This window comes from Thalassophryne amazonica, chromosome 6 (genome assembly GCF_902500255.1).
Source record: "Thalassophryne amazonica chromosome 6, fThaAma1.1, whole genome shotgun sequence".
Classification (NCBI taxonomy): domain Eukaryota; kingdom Metazoa; phylum Chordata; class Actinopteri; order Batrachoidiformes; family Batrachoididae; genus Thalassophryne; species Thalassophryne amazonica.
Window position 1 is genome coordinate 129,421,378 of NC_047108.1, and position 21,701 is coordinate 129,443,078.

Here is a 21,701-nt window from a genome sequence, read left to right on the forward strand (position 1 = left end):
TGGGAGGGGTATGGACCCGAAGAACGCTCCTGGGTGAAGAGGAGCTTCATCCTGGACCCGGCCCTCCTGGCCGACTTCTACCGGCGGCACCCGGACAAGCCTGGTTGGGCGCCAGGAGGCGCCCGTTGAGAGGGGGTCCTGTTGTGTGGGCCGCTGAAGAGGAGGTACTGCTGGCCCACCACCACCAGATGGCGCCCTGCTTGAAGTGCGGGCTTCAAGCACGAGAGGGCGTCATAGCAACCGGGAGTGACAGCTGTTACTCGTCATCAGCATCAGCTGTCACTCATCCACATCATCACCACCACCTTAAAGGCCGGACTGCAACTCCACCTCCCCGCCGAGAAATCAACTACCAATCAGGTAATTCTCTGCTAAACCTTAATTCAAGTATTAGTCTGATCTCTTTTTGCAGCCGTTTTCCTGGGATGGATACCCTGTCTGCGGAGTTGGCGTTTGGTGTGGACTGCGACGGCTTCGCCTCACACCCCACCCAGATAAGTGGTTATCTCAGGAGCTGCACGAGTGTGGGATTGGAGGTGGAGGTTCTCCCTCCTTACTGAATACAGACTGTGGGATTACTGAGTGTGCGACCTCACACTCATCAGGACTGTCTCTGTTCTCTGCCAGCAGTACCGGGTCTGACTGCTGAAGACAGCGGCCACCTGGTGCGCAGGGCTTGGCGGCTCCGGTGTTCTTCAGCTCCGTTGGCAGTGGAAGCTGTGTGGGATCGGCTCTTCTCTCGCCAGGCGTCTTCTATCGTCGAGCCTGCCCACACGTCACCTGGTGTATGATTGACAGTCACTATATTGTTATTGTCTGTACGTCGTTGTGCGATTCACAACATTAAATTGTTACTTTTGGCTTATCCACTGTCCGTTCATTTACGCCCCCTGTTGTGGGTCCGTGTCACGACACTTTCACAACACCAAGTGCATTAACCACTTGGCCACCACCCCTGCATCTGTTTACACACACAGATCAAAATATGCATTTGCAAATATTTTTGCTACAATAATGGCCCCATAAAAAAACTCGCTCTGAGGAAGAAACCTCAAGCAGACCAGAGTCAAAGGGGTGACACAAATTACAAAACAATTCACAAAACGAATATACAGGAAATGCTGCCGGTGCACAGGACAGGAGGGCCTCAGAAAACAACTCTAACTAGCCACACCACAATTCATGCTGAGCTCCATCCAGAGATGGAGCCACACCTCAAACAGAGAGAACAAAACAGAATCAGGCATCAGAAAGACAACAAATACAGTATAATTTGATAGCATTAAGCAACAAAAAGAACAAAAGAAATACTAAGGTCATCACCGGCCACTAGCCCTAAGCTATTGAAAGCGAAGCTTGCAAATACTAAGTTGATCTAGAGTTCTCAAATAAAAATCCCTGAAAACTCACCATCTGCGGTTCCATGTACAATAAGAAGGTTCTCGTCTCTCAGCTTGTTAACCTCCTCCAGCAAAGAAGCAGTCTGAAGACATGTAATGACAAGAATACAAGTGATCATTGTGTAATCTACGAACAAAAAACATTCAAACATGAATTGTTGACCGTAGAAACATTTGATTTCGATGCTCACAGAGTAAGCATGCTCCTCCTTTGCTGGAAGGCCCAGGTACCTTTCTGAGAAAGCAGCACCTGAAAGCAGTGGAATAAAGCATGCAGCATTATAACTAACGCATGAAGTCTTTCTGAGCTTTCCTGGTCATTTTTATTGCCTCTTTATAAATATGAGCAGACATGGCACGATCAACTCACTATAAAGTCTGAAATCCGTTATTGGTGCCACAGCTGCTGTGCACTGAAAGAGCTTATCTGTCGCAGCTAACATCTTGAGACTTAAATAACCACCAAATGCCTGCAGAAAGAGACAGGAATGTGCTAAACGCAAAAAAAATGAAAGGTCCAACCCTACAGGCTGATGTTAGAAACAAATCAGTGGAGCTCTGGAGTTGCCAAGTGGGGGAAAAAGTGTAACCTTGCCATAAAGGGCGAGGCGACGATCATCAATGTAAGGCTGTTGCATCAGCCACCTGTGGGAACAGCAAAAAAGCACATTAGTTGATCATTTACACGTAAGGTTTTCATGCATATGCTTATGTTACTGCATAAGAGCACTGACTCCATCACTCCCAGATAATCTTTGACTCGAAGTGAGCCAAGCTTGCGCGGGTCCACATCGCTGGTCTTCTGTCCACGGCCGACTCCACTCCTGCCATCCACCCAAGCCAAGGCAACGTTATGTGTGCCGCAGAGAACTTGAGGCCAGTCGAGGACAAATTCCTCAGTCACCGACTGACTACCTGGAATGCCGTCTCTGAGTGAGAAGGCAAACAAGATCAGATCCTGGAGATGTTTTGCATGTCTACCTGCTACAACCACCTGGTTTCAGGTCTTCTTTTTAAGAACATCCTCCTCTACACCACTTCATCATGAAGCTGTATAACTGGTAAATGCAAAACATGCACAATTTCTCAAATCACAGCCAGAGAAGTCTATAACTTATTCTGGGTGTTTTGGTGACTTTCCTCACTCTTCTCCCTCTTGCACTCACTTTTTGAGAACTATCTACTGTGCATCCAAAAAGTATTCACAGTACTTCACTTTTTCCACATTTTGTTATGTTACAGCTTTATTCCAAAATGGATGAAATTCATTTTTTTCCCCTCAAAATTGTACTCACAATACCAAACAATGATAATGTTATTATTTTTTGTAGATTTTACTAAATTTATTTAAAAAAATAAATAAATAAATAAATCACATGTACATAAGCATTCACAGCCTTTGTAATGAAGCTCAAAATTGATCTCAGGTGCATCTTGTTTCCACTGATCATCCTTGAGATGTTTCTACAGCTAAACTGGAGCCACTTGGGGTAAATTCAGTTGACTGGACATGATTTGGAAAGACACACACCTGTCTACATATAAGGTCCCACAGTTGACAGTCAGAGCACAAACCAAGCATGAAGTCAAAGGAATTGCGTGTAGACCTCCGAGACAGGATTGTCTGGAGGCACAAATCTGGGGATGGATACAAAAATATTTCTGATGCTTTGAAGGTCCCAGTGAGCACAGTGGCCTCCATCATCTGTAAATGGAAGAAGTTCAGAACCCAGTGGTCACTCTGTCAGAGCTCCAGCATTCCTCTGTGGAAAGAAGAGAACCTTCCAGAAGAACAACCATCTCTGCAGCAATCCACCAATAAGACCTGTATGGTAGACAGAAGCCACTCCTTAGTAAAAGGCACATGGCAGCCCACCTGGAGCTTGACAAAAGGCACCTGAAGGACTCTCAGACCAGGAGAAACACAACTCTCTGGTCTGATGAGACAAAGATTGAACTCTTTGGTGTCATGTTTGGAGGAAACCAGGCACCATCCCTACAGTGAAGCATGGTGGTGGCAGCATCATGCTGTGGGGATGTTTTTCAGCAGCAGGAACTGGGAGACTAGTCAGGATTGAGGGAAAGATGAATGCAGCAATGTACAGAGACATCCTGGATGAAAACCTGCTCCAGAGCGCTCTTGACCTCAGACTGGGGCGACGGTTCATCTTTCAGCAGGACAATGACCCTAAACACACAGCCAAGATATCAAAGGTGTTGTATGGCTGGGGGGAACCGAATTGGTTCTGGCTCCGGACCGTTAGCGCTGCTGGGAGAGCACCGCAAAACCACCACGCCAGACCGCGCACTTTTTTCACAGCACTGTTATGTTCATTAAACTCTGTTATCCTTTGTACCGTGCTCTGCTTATTTTATACTGGGTCCTTCAAACGCTGGTCGGTTTTCTGGGCTGCGTCCGACACATAACAGTAGTCTCTGGCCAAACATCACGGACCCAGCGGTAGCAGAGACGGTAACGCGCCGGGAAGGTGGCAGCAGACGTTCAGAAGTTATCCGGATCAGTTGCGGGTGCTCTCCGCCCGGATGGTGCGCGTTGGAGAACCCATTACTGAATACTGATTTGAGCGCTCATGCAGCCGTGTTCCTGTGTGTGCCTTATCCGTGGGTCGTGGTGGAGTGTGACTGGCGACGGCTTCGCGTCACACTTCGACCGGATAAGAGGTTTAAACGGGAGCTGCAGGAGTGGGTCTGTAATGGGTGAACGCGCACGGCGGAGCTCTGGCACGGGTCGCGGTGCTTCCTGTGTTACAGTCGTAGCCCCGTTTCCCCGGGTAATGATAGCTACTGCGTCTGTTGTGTCAGCTCCGGTGTTATTTAGTTGAATCACATTTTTGGTTGTGTGTTACACACAGCTGCGCACAGAAGAGCAGCTTGAGTTTGTTTTCTCAGTTACCAAAGGGGGTTTTTCATTTTTAGCACTCTGGCTCCCTCTTGTGGTGACTGAGTCACATTACCGTTAAGCTCTTAAGTTGGAACAGGTGTGTTCGATTTGTTTGAGCTTGACGGTATAAACCACTGATTAGTTTTGTGTTGGTTCATTTCTTGTGGGTGTTTTTTGAGTTGGTTTTTGTGTGGGATTTTATTTTATTTTTTATTTTTTTCCACTGTTAGTGTCTGGGGTTGTGAATTGCACGCTCCCTCAAATCTTGCAACATCTGTGGCATTGTGCTGTGTGATAAAACTGCACCTTTCAGAGTGGCCTTTTATTGTGGGCAGTCTAAGGCACACCTGTGCACTAATCATGCTGTCTAATCAGCATCTTGATATGGCACACCTGTGAGGTGGGATGGATTATCTCAGCAAAGGAGAAGTGCTCACTATCACAAGGGGGAGGGAAATGGTGATATTGTGTATGTGGAAAAAGTTTTAGATCTTTGAGTTCATCTCATACAAAATGGGAGCAAAACCAAAAGTGTTGCGTTTATATTTTTGTTGAGTGTATATAAATGCAGTCCATTTTCCAAAGACCAAATACCAGTACTTTTGGAGGGCACTGTAAATAGACATCACACACTGTAACAATCCCCCTCTGCGTCCATGTCGGGCGAGGAGTAAACTAAGCATGGATGTTTTTCAGGGTCACTTACACTATGAGCAGGAGGGGTTGCAGATTGGCTTCATAGCCTCGAGGTAGAGAAAGTTTCAGGTTCAAATCTAAGGGGGAGTAAACAGAAAACAAAATCAGTCAACAACAGGCATATTGGAATTATTAACGTATTCACAAAAAAACGAGAAACACAAAGTTATTTACAAGAACACTGTTATGTGTCGGACGCAGCTCGGAGAACCGACCAGCGTTTGAAGGACCCAGTATGAAATAAGCAGAGCACGGTTCAAAGGCTAACTGAATTTAATACATAACAGTGATAATAACAAAAAGGTGCGGCCTGGCGTGGTGCGCTCCCAGCAGCGCTAACGGTCCGGAGCCAGAAGCTGTTTCGGACCCAAGGACCCCGCCGACACCCCCCAGGTGGCCGCAACAACCGAGTCTGTGAAAGAAGGAACCATTATGTGAGTCCACACTCTACACACAGAACACTTAAAGGTGTACAAACAGCAAACACTTCCTGGCTTGATTACTGATCAGCTTCCCAACCTGCAGGCATGGAACATCCCGTTCACAAAACTCCACTGCAGTGGAAGCTGATACATGACTAACAAACAGCTCAATACAATAAGGTGTGAGGGACACCACATTTACTGACTGTATAACTGTTAGTCACAAAATCTAACGTACCTCAGGAAGTGTGCTGACGAGCGTGAGACCTCACCCCCTCCTCTTTCACAGACCGTGCATCAAACCTGGACGTTCTCAGCATCCGCTGTTGATGAGATGGCTCCCGAGACGACGATCTCACCCATCTGGTCACAAGGTCGAGTCTCTGGCAAATACACACTGTGCACTCCAGTCTTAAATGCCAACATGTTCCAATCCATCCAGATGCACCACAGCTGTGAGTCCTGACGAGTCGCAGGTGATCAGGGTGAGGTCCTGACAGCCTCAGCAACACAGCCACTCAGTCCCAAATGCACGCCACCTGGGAGGAAACCAAAAGACAAACAAACCGGCAGCCAGGCCCCCCCAGCCATATAACAAACACACATCTACGGTGTGCAAGAATGGTGCTGGCCCCTGAGGCACGGTGTAACTAATTATCTAATAAGAAAAATAAATTACTGCTCTGACTGGCTGCTAAACACCATCTGTCCCTTCCAGGCACATTCACTCCAAATCCAGCCACCGAAGCGTGGCACTCAAAATTGCCAGGTGTCTTGATGGCTTCCCTCACTTGTCTCATTTGTGCACAGTTCATTAATGACACTCTTAACGTTTCTTAATAATGAGTTGACTGAACTCAATGGGTATTTTATGCTTGGCATCAGCTCTAGACCTTCTGTCTCGGTAATAAGACACACCTGACCATGAAACAACACAGCAGCTAATTGTTCAATTATTTCTGATCAATTAAAAAAAAAGGCACATAAAAAGCTATGCAATTCCTGCACCATTCAGCTGATTTGGATGCAAGAACCTGAAAGATATTTGCTACTAATTCTGCTGTGCTGTGATAGACGGCAAAATAAAAAATAAAAACAAAGTCCCACTTTGTACATGTCCAAATACATATCAATCAATCAATCAATCAATTTTATTTATATAGCGCCAAATCACAACAAACAGTTGCCCCAAGGCGCTTTATATTGTAAGGCAAGGCCATACAATAATTACGTAAAAACCCCAACGGTCAAAACGACCCCCTGTGAGCAAACACTTGGCGACAGTGGGAAGGAAAAACTCCCTTTTAACAGGAAGAAACCTCCAGCAGAACCAGGCTCAGGGAGAGGCAGTCTTCTGCTGGGACTGGTTGGGGCTGAGGGAGAGAACCAGGAAAAAGACATGCTGTGGAGGGGAGCAGAGATCAATCACTAATGATTCAATACAGAGTGGTGCATACAGAGCAAAAAGAGAAAGAAACACTCAGTGCATCATGGGAACCCCCCAGCAGTCTAAGTCTATAGCATCATAACTAAGGGATGGTTCAGGGTCACCTGATCCAGCCCTAACTATAAGCTTTAGCAAAAAGGAAAGTTTTAAGCCTAATCTTAAAAGTAGAGAGGGTGTCTGCCTCCATGATCTGAATTGGGAGCTGGTTCCACAGGAGAGGAGCCTGAAAGCTGAAGGCTCTGCCTCCCATTCTACTCTTACAAACACTAGGAACTACAAGTAAGCCTGCAGTCTGAGAGAGAAGCGCTCTATTGGGGTGATATGGTACTATGAGGTCCATAAGATAAGATGGGACCTGATTATTCAAAACCTTATAAGTAAGAAGAAGAATTTTAAATTCTATTCTAGAATTAACAGGAAGCCAATGAAGAGAGGCCAATATGGGTGAGATATGCTCTCTCCTTCTAGTCCCTGTCAGTACTCTAGCTGCAGCATTTTGAATTAACTGAAGGCTTTTCAGGGAACTTTTAGGACAACCTGATAATAATGAATTACAATAGTCCAGCCTAGAGGAAATAAATGCATGAATTAGTTTTTCAGCGTCACTCTGAGACAAGACCTTTCTGATTTTAGAGATATTGCATAAATGCAAAAAAGCAGTCCTACATATTTGTTTAATATGCGCATTGAATGACATATCCTGATCAAAAATGACTCCAAGATTTCTCACAGTATTACTAGAGGTCAGGGTAATGCCATCGAGAGTAAGGATCTGGTTAGACACCATGTTTCTAAGATTTGTGGGGCCAAGTACAATAACTTCAGTTTTATCTGAGTTTAAAAGCAGGAAATTAGAGGTCATCCATGTCCTTATGTCTGTAAGACAATCCTGCAGTTTAGCTAATTTGTGTGTGTCCTCTGGCTTCATGGATAGATAAAGCTGAGTATCATCTGCGTAACAATGAAAATTTAAGCAATGCTGTCTAATAATACTGCCTAAGGGAAGCATGTATAAAGTGAATAAAATTGGTCCTAGCACAGAACCTTGTGGAACTCCATAATTAACTTTAGTCTGTGAAGAAGATTCCCCATTTACATGAACAAATTGTAATCTATTAGATAAATATGATTCAAACCACCGCAGCGCAGTGCCTTTAATACCTATGGCATGCTCTAATCTCTGTAATAAAATTTTATGGTCAACAGTATCAAAAGCAGCACTGAGGTCTAACACAACAAGCACAGAAATGAGTCCACTGTCTGAGGCCATAAGAAGATCATTTGTAACCTTCACTAATGCTGTTTCTGTACTATGATGAATTCTAAAACCTGACTGAAACTCTTCAAATAGACCATTCCTCTGCAGATGATCAGTTAGCTGTTTTACAACTACCCTTTCAAGAATTTTTGAGAGAAAAGGAAGGTTGGAGATTGGCCTATAATTAGCTAAGATAGCTGGGTCAAGTGATGGCTTTTTAAGTAATGGTTTAATTACTGCCACCTTAAAAGCCTGTGGTACATAGCCAACTAATAAAGATAGATTGATCATATTTAAGATCGAAGCATTAAGTAATGGTAGAGCTTCCTTGAGCAGCCTGGTAGGAATGGGGTCTAATAGACATGTTGATGGTTTGGATGAAGTAACTAATGAAAATAACTCAGACAGAACAATCGGAGAGAAAGAGTCTAACCAAATACCGGCATCACTGAAAGCAGCCAAAGATAACGATACGTCTTTGGGATGGTTATGAGTAATTTTTTCTCTAATAGTTAAAATTTTATTAGCAAAGAAAGTCATGAAGTCATTACTAGTTAAAGTTAAAGGAATACTCGGCTCAATAGAGCTCTGACTCTTTGTCAGCCTGGCTACAGTGCTGAAAAGAAACCTGGGGTTGTTCTTATTTTCTTCAATTAGTGATGAGTAGTAAGATGTCCTAGCTTTACGGAGGACTTTTTTATAGAGCAACAGACTCTTTTTCCAGGCTAAGTGAAGATCTTCTAAATTAGTGAGACGCCATTTCCTCTCCAACTTACGGGTTATCTGCTTTAAGCTACGAGTTTGTGAGTTATACCACGGAGTCAGACACTTCTGATTTAAAGCTCTCTTTCTCAGAGGAGCTACAGCATCCAAAGTTGTCTTCAATGAGGATGTAAAACTATTGACGAGATACTCTATCTCACTTACAGAGTTTAGGTAGCTACTCTGCACTGTGTTGTTATATGGCATTAGAGAACAAAAAGAAGGAATCATATCCTTAAACCTAGTTACAGCGCTTTCTGAAAGACTTCTAGTGTAATGAAACTTATTCCCCACTGCTGGGTAGTCCATCAGAGTAAATGTAAATGTTATTAAGAAATGATCAGACAGAAGGGGGTTTTCAGGGAATACTGTTAAGTCTTCAATTTCCATACCATAAGTCAGAACAAGATCTAAGATATGGTTAAAGTGGTGGGTGGACTCATTTCCATTTTGAGCAAAGCCAATTGAGTCTAATAATAGATTAAATGCAGTGTTGAGGCTGTCATTCTCAGCATCTATGTGGATGTTAAAATCGCCCACTATAATTATCTTATCTGAGCTAAGCACTAAGTCAGACAAAAGGTCTGAAAATTCACAGAGAAACTCACAGTAACGACCAGGAGGACGATCGATAACAACAAATAAAACTGGTTTTTGGGACTTCCAATTTGGATGGACAAGACTAAAAGTCAAGCTTTCAAATGAATTAAAGCTCTGTCTGGGTTTTTGATTAATTAATAAGCTGGAATGGAAGATTGCTGTTAATCCTCCGCCTCGGCCCGTGCTACGAGCATTCTGGCAGTTAGTGTGACTCGGGGGTGTTGACTCATTTAAACTAACATATTCATCCTGCTGTAACCAGGTTTCTGTAAGGCAGAATAGATCAATATGTTGATCAATTATTATATCATTTACTAACAGGGACTTAGAAGAGAGAGACCTAATGTTTAATAGACCTGGTCTGGGAGCAGGCACCGTCTCTACGGGGATGGGGTAATGAGGGGATGGCAGGGGGAGAGAAGCTGCAGAGAGGTGTGTAAGACTACAACTCTGCTTCCTGGTCCCAACCCTGGATAGTCACGGTTTGGAGGGTTTAATAAAATTGGCCAGATTTCTAGAAATGAGAGCTGCTCCATCCAAAGTGGGATGGATGCTGTCTCTCCTAACAAGACCAGGTTTTCCCCAGAAGCTTTGCCAATTATCTATGAAGCCCACCTCATTTTTTGGACACCACTCAGACAGACAGCAATTCAAGGAGAACATGCGGCTAAACATGTCACTCCCGGTCCGATTGGGGAGGGGCCCAGAGAAAACTACAGAGTCCGACATTGTTTTTGCAAAGTTACACACCGATTCAATGTTAATTTTAGTGACCTCCGATTGGTGTAACCGGGTGTCATTACTGCCGACGTGAATTACAATCTTACCAAATTTACGCTTAGCCTTAGCCAGCAGTTTCAAATTTCCTTCAATGTCACCTGCTCTGGCCCCCGGAAGACAACTGACTATGGTTGCTGGTGTCGCTAACTTCACATTTCTCAAAACAGAGTCGCCAATAACCAGAGTTTGATCCTCGGCGGGTGTGTCGTCGAGTGGGGAAAAACGGTTAGAAATGTGAACGGGTTGGCGGTGTACACGGGGCTTCTGTTTAGAACTACGCTTCCTCCTCACAGTCACCTAGTCGGCCTGCTTTCCCGGCTGCTCGGGATCTGCCAGAGGGAAACTAACGGCGGCTAAGCTACCTTGGTCCGCACCGACTACAGGGGCCTGGCTAGCTGTAGAATTTTCCACGGTGCGGAGCCGAGTCTCCAATTCGCCCAGCCTGGCCTCCAAAGCTACGAATAAGCTACACTTGTTCCAAGTACCATTACTGCTAAAGGAGGCCGACGAATAACTAAACATTTCACACCCAGAGCAGAAAAGTGCGGGAGAGACAGGAGAAGCCACCATGCTAAACCGGCTAAGAGCTAGTAGCTGTGCTAAGCTAGCGGATTCCTAAAAACACACAAAGTGAATAATGTGTAAATAATTTAGAGGTGATTCAGCAGAGGGAGTGCTTTAGTTAAGGCACGTGAAGATTACACTGTGAAACAAATCGTTATCTAGTTAACTAGATCAATCTAACTGTGCAGATTAAACAGCTAACAGATACAGCAAAACACCGCTGTGCTCCGGAACAGGAAGTGATACAATACCGCAGTGAGAGCCAACCACCAGTAGAGGCAAGCAAGAGCTCACAATCAATGAGCTTGCAACATATGGACCAAATGGTATAGATTATCAGGGCTGCAATGTTAGTGAAAGAAGTCTGTGATGTAGCTCAAAGTGGGACTGATACTGATGTATGGTTGCTTTGTAAAGTCCATTTATTTTAAAGGGGCAATATGTTTCTGTGTAGGCTCTCAGTTGTCCAGGTGGTTTCCATAGTAGAGAAGCTTGAATCTTCGACTGGACTGGGTTGCTTGATGCGAGGACATTTCGCTTCAAATCGCAGAAGCTTCCTCAGCTAAAATTCTTGCTCTGGAAGTCTGACTTCTGTCTGACTCTTGTCGAGAAGAACAAACAGAAGCCACAAAAGCTGGAGTTTTAAACCTAACCAGACCCCTCCTACCGAGAGGCAGACTGCTATTGGCTAGTGATTAAACAACTGCTTTAATTAGCACCTATTGTGCTCTACTTAGCAACCTCCTAATGACAGGGCAGCTGTCCCTCCTAATGATGAGACGGACGCCTCTCCTGATGGCTCCCTTGATGACTCTCCTGATGACGTGAATGACTCATTACCATGAACAAAAGACCGAATCTGCTTTGACATGAGTACCCCATTGTAAACAGGAGACAAAGCGTGTCTCAGACCCCCTCCCTGGTTAAGGCTGGGTTTCAACTGTTTCACATACAATGCCTCCTTCACCCCTCTCTAAAACTATTTCTTCTCTCTGGCTAAGATTTTAACTTCCTTGTCCTCAAACGTGTGGTTAGTGTCTTTAAGGTGGAGATGAACTGCAGACTGAGGTCCACTGGCGCCCTCTCTGCGGTGCTGGTATAGCCTTTTGTGTAAAGGTTGCTTAGTCTCACCTATGTAGTGTTCATTACAGTTTTTCTGACATCTGATAGAATACACTACATTGCTCTGTTTGTAACTAGGGATCCTGTCCTTAGGGTGAACTAATTTCTGTCTCAAGGTGTTAACCGGATTAAAGTAAACTGGGATTTTGTGCTGTCTGAAGATCCTCTGTAGTTTTTCCCCTACTCCTTCTAAATAAGGGAGAGACACTCCTCTTCTTCTTGTCTCCGTCTCCTGTCTATCTGGTCTCTTTGTTCTCTGGGACTTCTGCACTTTATCCAGGGACCATCGTGGGTACCCACATACTGTGAGGCTTTCCGGACAAGTTGTTGTTCTTTAGCCCTTCCCTCTGCAGTTGTGGGCACCTGTAGGGCTCTGTGTTGAAGAGTCCTGATCACCCCAAGCTTGTGTTCAAGGGGGTGGTTTGAGCCAAAGAGCAGATATTGGTCAGTGTGAGTGGGTTTTCTGTAAACCCCTGTCTGGAGCTGCCTGTTCTCTCCAATCGTAACATCACAGTCCAAGAAGGCTAAATGGTTGTTTCTGGCATCGTCACGTGTGAACTTGACATTGGAGTCCACCGAGTTGATGTGTTCTGTAAAGTCCTCAACCTCCTGTTGCTTGATTTTAACCCATGTGTCATCGACATATCTGAACCAGTGACTGGGAGGGATGCCCGTGAAAGACGTCAAGGCTCTCTTCTTCACTCGCTCCATGTACAGATTGGCCACAATGGGGGAAACCGGAGACCCCATCGCACAACCATGGATCTGCCTGTAGTAATCCCCCCCCTAAACAGGAAATACGTGGTGTTAAGACAGATCTCCAAGAGTTGGCAGATGTGGTCTGGTGTGAGTTAGGTCCTTTCAAGTAGAGACACATCCTCCAGCAGTCTCTGCCTCACAGCTGTGACGGCCTCAGTGGTGGGGATGCAGGTGAACAACGATGTCACATCAAATGACACCAAAGTTTCATCTGCCTCCAGCTGAAGGTCCTTGATCTTGTTCACAAAATCTTGTGTGTTCTCCACATGGTGGTCTGAGTTACCTACTAGAGGAGCCAAAATCCACTTGAGGTACTTGGCCAAATTGTACTTGATGGAATCTGTGCTATAAACATAGGCTTGAGTGGCACATCCTGTTTGTGGATTTTGGGCAGTCCATAGATGCATGGAGTGGCATCCCCCGGGTACAGTCTGTAGTATGTCTGCCTGTCGATGAGTCCCTCTTTCTCCAGGTTTTGGAGGTAGTGTTAAAAATATATATATATATATAAAATCTTTAACATATCCCTCCTGTTATCGCTTGTTAAACATATAGTAGGCATCACCTAGCTTAGCACTTCTTTTGAGATTTTCACTAAGAGGTTCATCATGGTATGTTCTACAGGCTTACACCCCAGAGGTTATGTCATCATTGTCATCATCATCGGTGTCTGGGTCATCATACTTCCATTGGTCTGGGTACAGGTCATGAGAGCCCTCTTCCTCTTCGTCATTGTTGTTTGCTGCAATGTATGTCTGTGTCATTACAGTCAGCAGACAGTCTTTGGGTAATGCTGCCGGTATTACCTGTAATATAGGTCTGGGTCCCATACATACAACACAGTCCTTCTTTGCAGCTAGTCCTGCTTGTTCTGCCATTAAAAGCCAATTGTTATTTTGTCCACTAATTCCTGTAGTTACTAGGAACCAGTCATCTGCCTTCATGTCTTTTGTGCCTTGTATGGACACCCCCTTTGCTTGTATGGACACCCCCTTTGCTTGTATGGACACCCCCTTTGCTTGTATGGACACCCCCTTTGCTTGTATGGACACCCCCTTTGACGTACTTAATTCTGTCAATATTGGTTGCTGTACTCTATCTGTTTCACAGAGGAAAAAATGGAAATACGGCTCTTTTCCTGGTTTGTATACCCAAAGGAGGAACAACCAACAGTCTCCCTTTATATCAGGTGGGAATATGGTTCCTTTTTCTGTGGTATTCACCACTATAAACAGCTTATCATCTGTTTGATACATTTTAAGAATTTGACTCTGGTACTTAGCCCACTCGGTTTGTGCCCATCCTGGTGTCCATCTACTCCATTCATCGGCTACCAACGTTTCCCATCTCTTATCTAGCTGATCATTGGTCATATACCATGAGAAACTATTTCCGTAATTAGTCCCTCTGTCACCATCCCATGTTCCATGGGTAAGAGCACTATATGGTACAGAGATGACCACAGAAGCATTTCTAGGAATGCAGGCTTGTACACCAAATCGGTACGCGTTGTTCCTATCACACCTATGTACTGTGGCATTTGTTATCGGACTGGGGTCTTCGTTACTTCTTTTTGGTCTCTGCAATCTGCGGATGTGATCCTTATTATCATGTCCCGTGCTTATGGCTTTTAATAATAAGCGCAATCCGAAAAAGAAAAGTAGCATAACAAGGACTGTCCATGGGGTCCAGGAACCCTCGTTCTTTTTGTTTTTTTCTTTCGCCATTTCTGCACACTACAGCACACCTATGTTCAGAACAGTGGCTTCTTAATGTCTTCTGCTAGCTTTCGCGTCTAACCTGGATCTTAACACCAAGCTCACACACTATTACTAGTCTTATCCTACTGTTCTTACTGTTTGTCTGTGTCTGCAGAAATGACTTTCTTACAGTGAGTTAAATGAATCCATGTACTTCTTTCCCCAATTTTCAAGGCTGTGGGTGTTGTGAGTAGTACTTGATGGGGCCCTTCCCATTTAGGTGAATGCCAGTTTTTTCTCTTGATGCTTCTTATCAACACCCAGTCTCCAGGTACCACTTTAGGGTCATCCTGTGGAGAAATGGGATCATCAGTGTTTGAAACTCTCCCTCGTTGTCTTTCTAATATCTTCCTCATGTAATCTGCCAAATTGGCTTCCTCAGGTACATCCCAAATTTGCCCATAATATGGCAATCGGTATTTTCTGCCAAACAATGTTTCATACGGTGTCAACCCCATGGTACTAGTTATGTTTATATACATTTTTACCAAATCTACACAATGTGTCCATGGTCTGCCTGTTTCCTCCATTGTCTTTCTAAGTCTGTTTTTTACTGTTCCATTCATCCTTTCCACTAATCCGGCACTTTGTGGATGATAAGCACAATGATTTTTGAGATTAATCTGTAGCGCTTCTCCTACGTATTGCACTATTGTATTAACAAAATGCGCTCCATTATCTGAATAGACTGTTTCTGGTATTCCAAATCGTGGAATGATGTCTTTGCATAATGCTTTAGCCACTGTAAGTGCATCTGCATGTTTTGTGGGGAACAATTCTACCCATTTTGAGAACGCATCAATTATGACTAAACAAAATTCTTTTCCTTCATGTTTACTCAGCTGTATATAATCCATATGAATCACTTGAAAGGGATATTGTGGTGTTGGAAATTTGCCTCTTTGGGGTCTCAAATTGCCTTGTGAGTTGTGTTTTGCACATGTCATGCATGCTCTACAATGCTGTTTTGCATATGCATCGAACCCATAAAGACAAAAAATAGATTGCAATTGCGATATCATACCCCCTGATGAGACATGCGTCACGCCATGGCTCATAATAGCTGCCCATTTAAACATATTTTTTGGCAATATGGGTTTCTTTTGTGGTCATAAGTACAAATCATTTGCGAATGTAGATTTTATATATATATATATATATTTTTATCACTGTTAAACATTTGTACCTTTGTCTTTGTTCTGTTATTGTGCTGTTATGCACCTGTCTTAAAAGTAACCCTGAGAATGTACTTGTTATTCAACTTTGTTTTAGCATGCTGGGGTCAGTCTGAACTGGGAGTAAAGAACTGGAGGTTGTTTTGACCGTTGTGAATTTATGGCCTTGTATATGTGATGCTTAGTATAAAGAACAGGACACTCCAGGCAGATGCAGAACAGATGATAAGTGCAACAGACGAACGGGATGTGCTAACCTCCATTGATAAGATTAAAGAAACTGTTTTTCCACGCAGATGCACTTATTGACGTATGTGTTTATGTCACGGGAAGAAACTTGTCTTGCATTGTCCCCCCCACCCTTAGGACAAGTTTTATGATGTGGTTAGGGCTTCTCCAATAAAAGAGCAGGAGCGCAGGCCAGACTTTAGTGTAGCTTTGGTGTACAGCCTGACTGCACTCCTCGCGAGATAAATTTGACTTTCTGTCTCACTGGTGGTTCTTGACTCTGTTTGTCTTGTTAAAGGTTTTAAGAATGTTTGGAGGAGAAAATACCCAACAGGTAGCTAATAATTTTCTTCTTATAGCCGCTCGTGGGGTCTCTCTTCAGACGTTGGTATGTGTTGGAGTCACTGAGCAAGTTGTTGATCTTGGCCTTGTAGTCCAATGTGTTCAGGACCATCGTGCATCTGCCTTTATCCGCTGGCAGGATAAGGATGCTTTGGTCCTTTTGCAGTGCTGACAAAGCTTTCCGTTCTTCTCCTGTGATGTTGGATGGAGGTAGATCACCATTTTGCACGGTATACTCTCATACCTGCTCTCTTTGACGATCCGATCCAGCAGGCTCCCTCGTCTGCTTCCCTTCCTCGTCGTTTCGTGACGATCCAACAGGCTATCTCCGTCTGCTTCTCGTCCCAGTCCAGACGATCCAGCAGTGACACGTCTGCTTCTCGTCCTTGATCCCAGCTCCCTGGGATACTTGCTCCTGTTGTCTTTACTTCGTCCTTCTGGTGGTCGCCTCCAAACTTTCACACCTCTGGAAAACAGATATGTTTCAAGCCGTTACTGGACCTATACAGGCCATCAGCCGACACTCTCCACAACACTGTCTCCTTTGGTGATCCACTCAGGGGCTTTCCACCTATCCAATGGCAAAGACTCTCCTTTGGCCAGGATTCTTCCTCGGACCCGACTACACTTCGTCAGGTCACTGTTCGGGCGCCACGTGTCAGATCCCGTTATTTATTTTTTTAGATACACGCGGCACACGCTCACCCTCCGATGAGTGCGTTTGTGTACTAAAAACCAGCTCTCCGTCTCTGGGGTCCGACCTTTGTGTCTCCACGGGTATTACCCGGCAAGGCTGCACAAAGGCTGTTCAAGCTGGTGGCGAGGAGATTCGTCTAGCCACTCACTGCCTCCATCCGGACGTCCACCCCGCTGACGCTGATCTTGCACCCCGGTCGAATAGCCTCCTCTGGAACCAGGATACGAGCCGGCCACGCCCGTTAATGGCAGCTCTCCTCTTATGGATCAGGGCTCTTGGAATGTTGCTAGATTTTAAATTTAGTGACTCGTACAGCGAGTCCCCAGGATGCGTTAATTTCATTAAAAACCAGACTAACCTTTTAGAGCACTTTTGATGTTATACACCCAATAAACTTTAACTTTTACACCTTAAGAAGAATCAATAAATCCAATGTCCGAGCCTTAACACTTTAACTGCATGCTTGGAAATTTATTGCAGGTTTTGCAAGTGCCGACAACATAATCAAAATAGGTTATATGATGATAATTTCACAACAGAATTTTAATTATAATCAGAATAATGATTGGCAGAGATTTTTGTTTCTAATTCAATAATGCTGTCTGATCTTACTTTGACTGGACTGGATTAACTTCTTAACAATTTTTCTAGGAGTGAGGGAAGGAGGTTTTTGATGTTAAAATCCCCAGTTCGATGAACTTGATTTCCTCTTCATCAGCTATTAGTTGTTAGCTGACCACGATCCTTGTATGATGTTGTAATCCATCAGGAAATTAATCCACATAAGAGTTTATTCCTTTTTCAATCAACCAAAAGTTGATCTAATCCATTCTGGTATGCTGTGATGTTCCTTGAGAGAGAAAATGTTGAAACTTCCTCACTCAGACTTAAGGCCAGTGATTATTCTCCAATGCTCTGCTACTCCGTGACTGGACGGCCTGAGTGGGAGTTGAAAACTCTCTCAAATGATCTCTTATGTCTCCAATCCTCTCACTCCACGATTCCAATTGCTGCTCACAAGATGGTCAAGTCTTGTGATCTCCTCGTAGCAGGGGAGAAGTGACAACAGCCCCTCTCCCTGGAAGAATAACCCCATTTCCTGGTGTTTTACAGTTTATATACTTTGTATTTAGATGAGCTTGGTTACCATGGGGACGATGGTGACTCAAAACCTCCTCCCTACTCCTTCCCTTACTGGAAGCCATCTGCAGCCCGTTGCCAGTAACTTATTTCTCGGCTGCCAGTAACTTATTTCTCAAGTTCCTCTTTTCTGTTAACACATCAGCTTTTCTGAGAATTCATTCTGTTTAAATCATGTCTTTAGAATCACATCAATCATATTCAATCATTTCATTACAACTCTCTTTCACATAAAAACAATTCATATGATCATATACAACATTTCCATTCCTTATTATTCATTTCATATTTTATCACATCTTAATCATTTTCAGTTGTTTTATCATCAGCTCTTCTGGCCTCACTTGCGACATCACTAACTTCCTCTTTTTCTCTGCACCCTTTATGAAAAACAACTCCTTCAATCATTCATTTCACTTATTTGTAACATACTTTTTCTAATCAACTCTTACTTTTATTACATTAATAGTTAATTTAATCATACTTGTTATGTTAGAATCATCCTTAGATATATTCCATCGTCTTCACCACTGAGTTCATTCCATGGGCCTCCCCATCTGCAATGGAAAAGTCCGGTATGACCTCACTTACTCCAGGAAAGTACCAAACACTGTCCAGTTTACTCCAACAGCATGTATATTAATCCAATGGCACGTACTATATTCCAAGATGAAAACAAGCTAAAAGCAAGCTTAAAGTCATCTTTCTTGACAAGGCTTAGCACTGTTCAGCACTGCTGTGACTCTTAGTCGGAGGTCCCCAGCTTCTGACTCTGACAAACTGTTATGTTTAATGGCTGACTCTACTGCAGTGATGTAATCTATTGTCGGTATATGTTTAGGGGTCACTGAGAAATTTAGTCCTTTCGCGAGCACATCCTTTTCTGTCTGTGTAAGAACCCTGTCGGAGAGATTCTTTACCCAATTTTCCCTGTTGTCACTAATTTGTCTGGGTGTATCTTTATAACTACCCCCACTGAAAGTACGCCTTTTCTGCACTAAAAGGTTGTGAAACTTCCTGATTTGCTGCTCCTTACTTTTTAAATGCTCAGACATTTGAATTTTAACTATGAACTATGAACTAAGGACAGGATCCCTAATACAAACAGAGCAATGTAGTGTATTCTATCAGATGTCAGGAAAACTGTAACGAACACTACATAGGTGAGACTAAGCAACCTTTACACAAAAGGCTATACCAGCACCGCAGAGAGGGCGCCAGTGGACCTCAGTCTGCAGTTCATCTCCACCTTAAAGACACTAACCACACATTTGAGGACAAGGAAGTTAAAATCTTAGCCAGAGAGAAGAAATGGTTTGAGAGAGGGGTGAAAGAGGCATTCTACTTGAAACAGTTGAAACCCAGCCTTAACCGGGGAGGGGGTCTGAGACACGCTTTGTCCCCTGTTTACAATGGGGTACTCAGATCAAAGCAGTTTCAGTCTTTTGTTCATGGTAATGAGTCATTCACGTCATCAGGAGAGGCGTCAGTCCCATCATTAGGAGGGACAGCTGCCCTGTCATTAGGAGGGTGCTAACTAGAGCAGAATAGGTGCTAATTAAAGCAATTGTTTAATCACTAGCCAACAGCAGTCTGCCTCTCGGTAGGAGGCGTCTGGTTAGGTTTAAAACTCCAGCTTTTGTGGCTTCTGTTTGTTCTTCTCTACAAGAGTCAGAGAGAAGTCAGACTACCAGAGGAAGAATTTTAGCTGAGGAAGCTTCTGCGATTTGAAGTGAAACGTCCTCACGTCAAGCAACCCAGTCCAGTCGAAGATTCAAGCTTCTCTACTATGGAGCAATATGGTTCAACTGTTTTAGCATGCTAATACTGGTTGTTAGGTGACTAAAACTATTTAAACTATTAAAGTCTGTAACATGGGCAAGTGCCCATCACTTAAGTAAGTGATGCATTTCTGAAAAATCACAGTTCTCTAAGAAACTGTCTGTGTCTTTAACAGGAAAGGAGCTGCTGCTTGCCAGGCCCCCTGTCTTCAGTGAGAGAGAGTGTCTTTCTCGCTCTCTCTCCCATATATTGTGTTGGCATCTTGCACAAAGTGCAGACCAGCTGACTGAGCGTGTCTCATAGAATACGAAGTTCCAATCCTGGCTTCTGTGACATATAACACGGAAGTCTAAAACAAATTATTTTATGACTTAAGCTTGTTTATCTGCACAATCCCACTTTGAAAATTTTTAAGATGAAACTCCAGACTCATTGAAGTTTGAATAATAACTGAAAATAATCAGATTAAATCCAATATGACCACTTTAAAATTAGGCTGACTACTAAATAAAGTGAATTCCACAGTTGAACACCACTGCATAAAGATTTCTTTGTTCTTTAAAAACTGATACAAAGATTTCTTTGTTGTACCGTGGTTGTCTGCTGACAGAGTCCTGAAAATAGTTTCAGGGAGTGTCTTGTCTTGCAGGGCTTCAGACAGAGGTGTGTTGTCCTCCAACACGATGTATCCTACAACAGATAAACACATTGTGGTTCTTTCATCCTGAATATGAACAAGAGCTGCAGCTGGTTGTGGGTCAGTGGTGTCTTCACTAAGGTTAAGGTCCTTAATCCTCTAGTTGTGTGTAGTGGGCGCCTTGCATGGGTGAATGTGAAGCATTGATGTGTAAAACACAACAACGTGAAAAAGGTTTTTTTGGAGACTTTTGCAAATGTATTAAAAATAAGAAAAAAACTAAGAAATCAAATGTGCATAATTATTCACAGCCTTTACCATGAAGCTCAAAATTAAGCAAAGATTAACAAAGATTGAACTCTTTGGTGTGAATGACTGGCGTCATGTTTGGGAGAAACCAGGCACCATCCCTACCGTGAAGCATGGTGGTGGCAGCATCATGCTGTGGGGATGTTTTTCAGCAGCAGGAACTGGGAGACTGGTCAGGATTGAGAGAAAGATGAATGTAACAATGTACAGAGACATCCTGGATGAAAACCTGCTCCAGAGCGCTCTAGACCTCAGACTGGGGCGACAGTTCATCTTTCAGCAGGTCAATGACCCTAAGCACACAGCCAAGATATCAAAGGAGTGGCTTCAGGACAACTCTGTGAATGTCCTTGAGTGGCCCAGCCACTGAATATCATTGAGCACTGATGCTCCCCATCCAACCTGATGGAGCCTGAGAGGTGCTGCAAAGAGGAATGGGAAAAACTGCCCAAAGATAGGTGCAACAAGTAGGGGGATGCTAAGAAGATGGCGGCATAGGCTCGTAGCTCCCGATCAACACTCGACAAAACGCCGGAATTTGAATAAATTTAACATATAAAATACAGACGGAGTGCAATGAAAGGCAAGAGATGACCAAGAAGACAAAGAAACATCAAAGAATTTGTCAAACAAGCCGAGTTGATTGAAACCGAAGACCCAGATATGTCGGAGACGGAGGGCAGTGGACAGGGTGAACCCGTGGAAGGAGAAGCAGCAGGCTCCATACACTCAGCCCTCCTCGACATAATGAAGGAAATCTAGTCACTTAGGACGGAATTTAAAGCCGATATTGCTGCATTTAATGAAGACATTAAGAGAGAATTAAAAGAAGAACTCGAAAAATCCAAAAGAGACATTAATGTAAAACTTGCTGAAACAACGAATGAGGTAGCAATACATATGAGGTCTGTTAGAAAAT

General features: G+C 43.8%; 1 protein-coding gene across 1 annotated transcript in view; it reads right to left on the reverse strand.

The window, feature by feature from the left end:
- Positions 1 to 21,701, reverse strand: part of LOC117513115 (inactive dipeptidyl peptidase 10) — a 108,032-nt gene that overhangs the window by 4,970 nt on the left and 81,361 nt on the right. The window contains exons 5-11 of the mRNA XM_034173452.1: positions 20,428 to 20,526; positions 5,009 to 5,075; positions 2,135 to 2,329; positions 1,991 to 2,045; positions 1,771 to 1,870; positions 1,592 to 1,650; positions 1,411 to 1,483 (exon numbers count right to left, since the gene is read on the reverse strand). Of these exons, the coding sequence (XP_034029343.1) occupies positions 1,411 to 1,483; positions 1,592 to 1,650; positions 1,771 to 1,870; positions 1,991 to 2,045; positions 2,135 to 2,329; positions 5,009 to 5,075; positions 20,428 to 20,526 (648 nt within the window). The remainder of the gene's footprint in view (positions 1 to 1,410; positions 1,484 to 1,591; positions 1,651 to 1,770; positions 1,871 to 1,990; positions 2,046 to 2,134; positions 2,330 to 5,008; positions 5,076 to 20,427; positions 20,527 to 21,701) is intronic.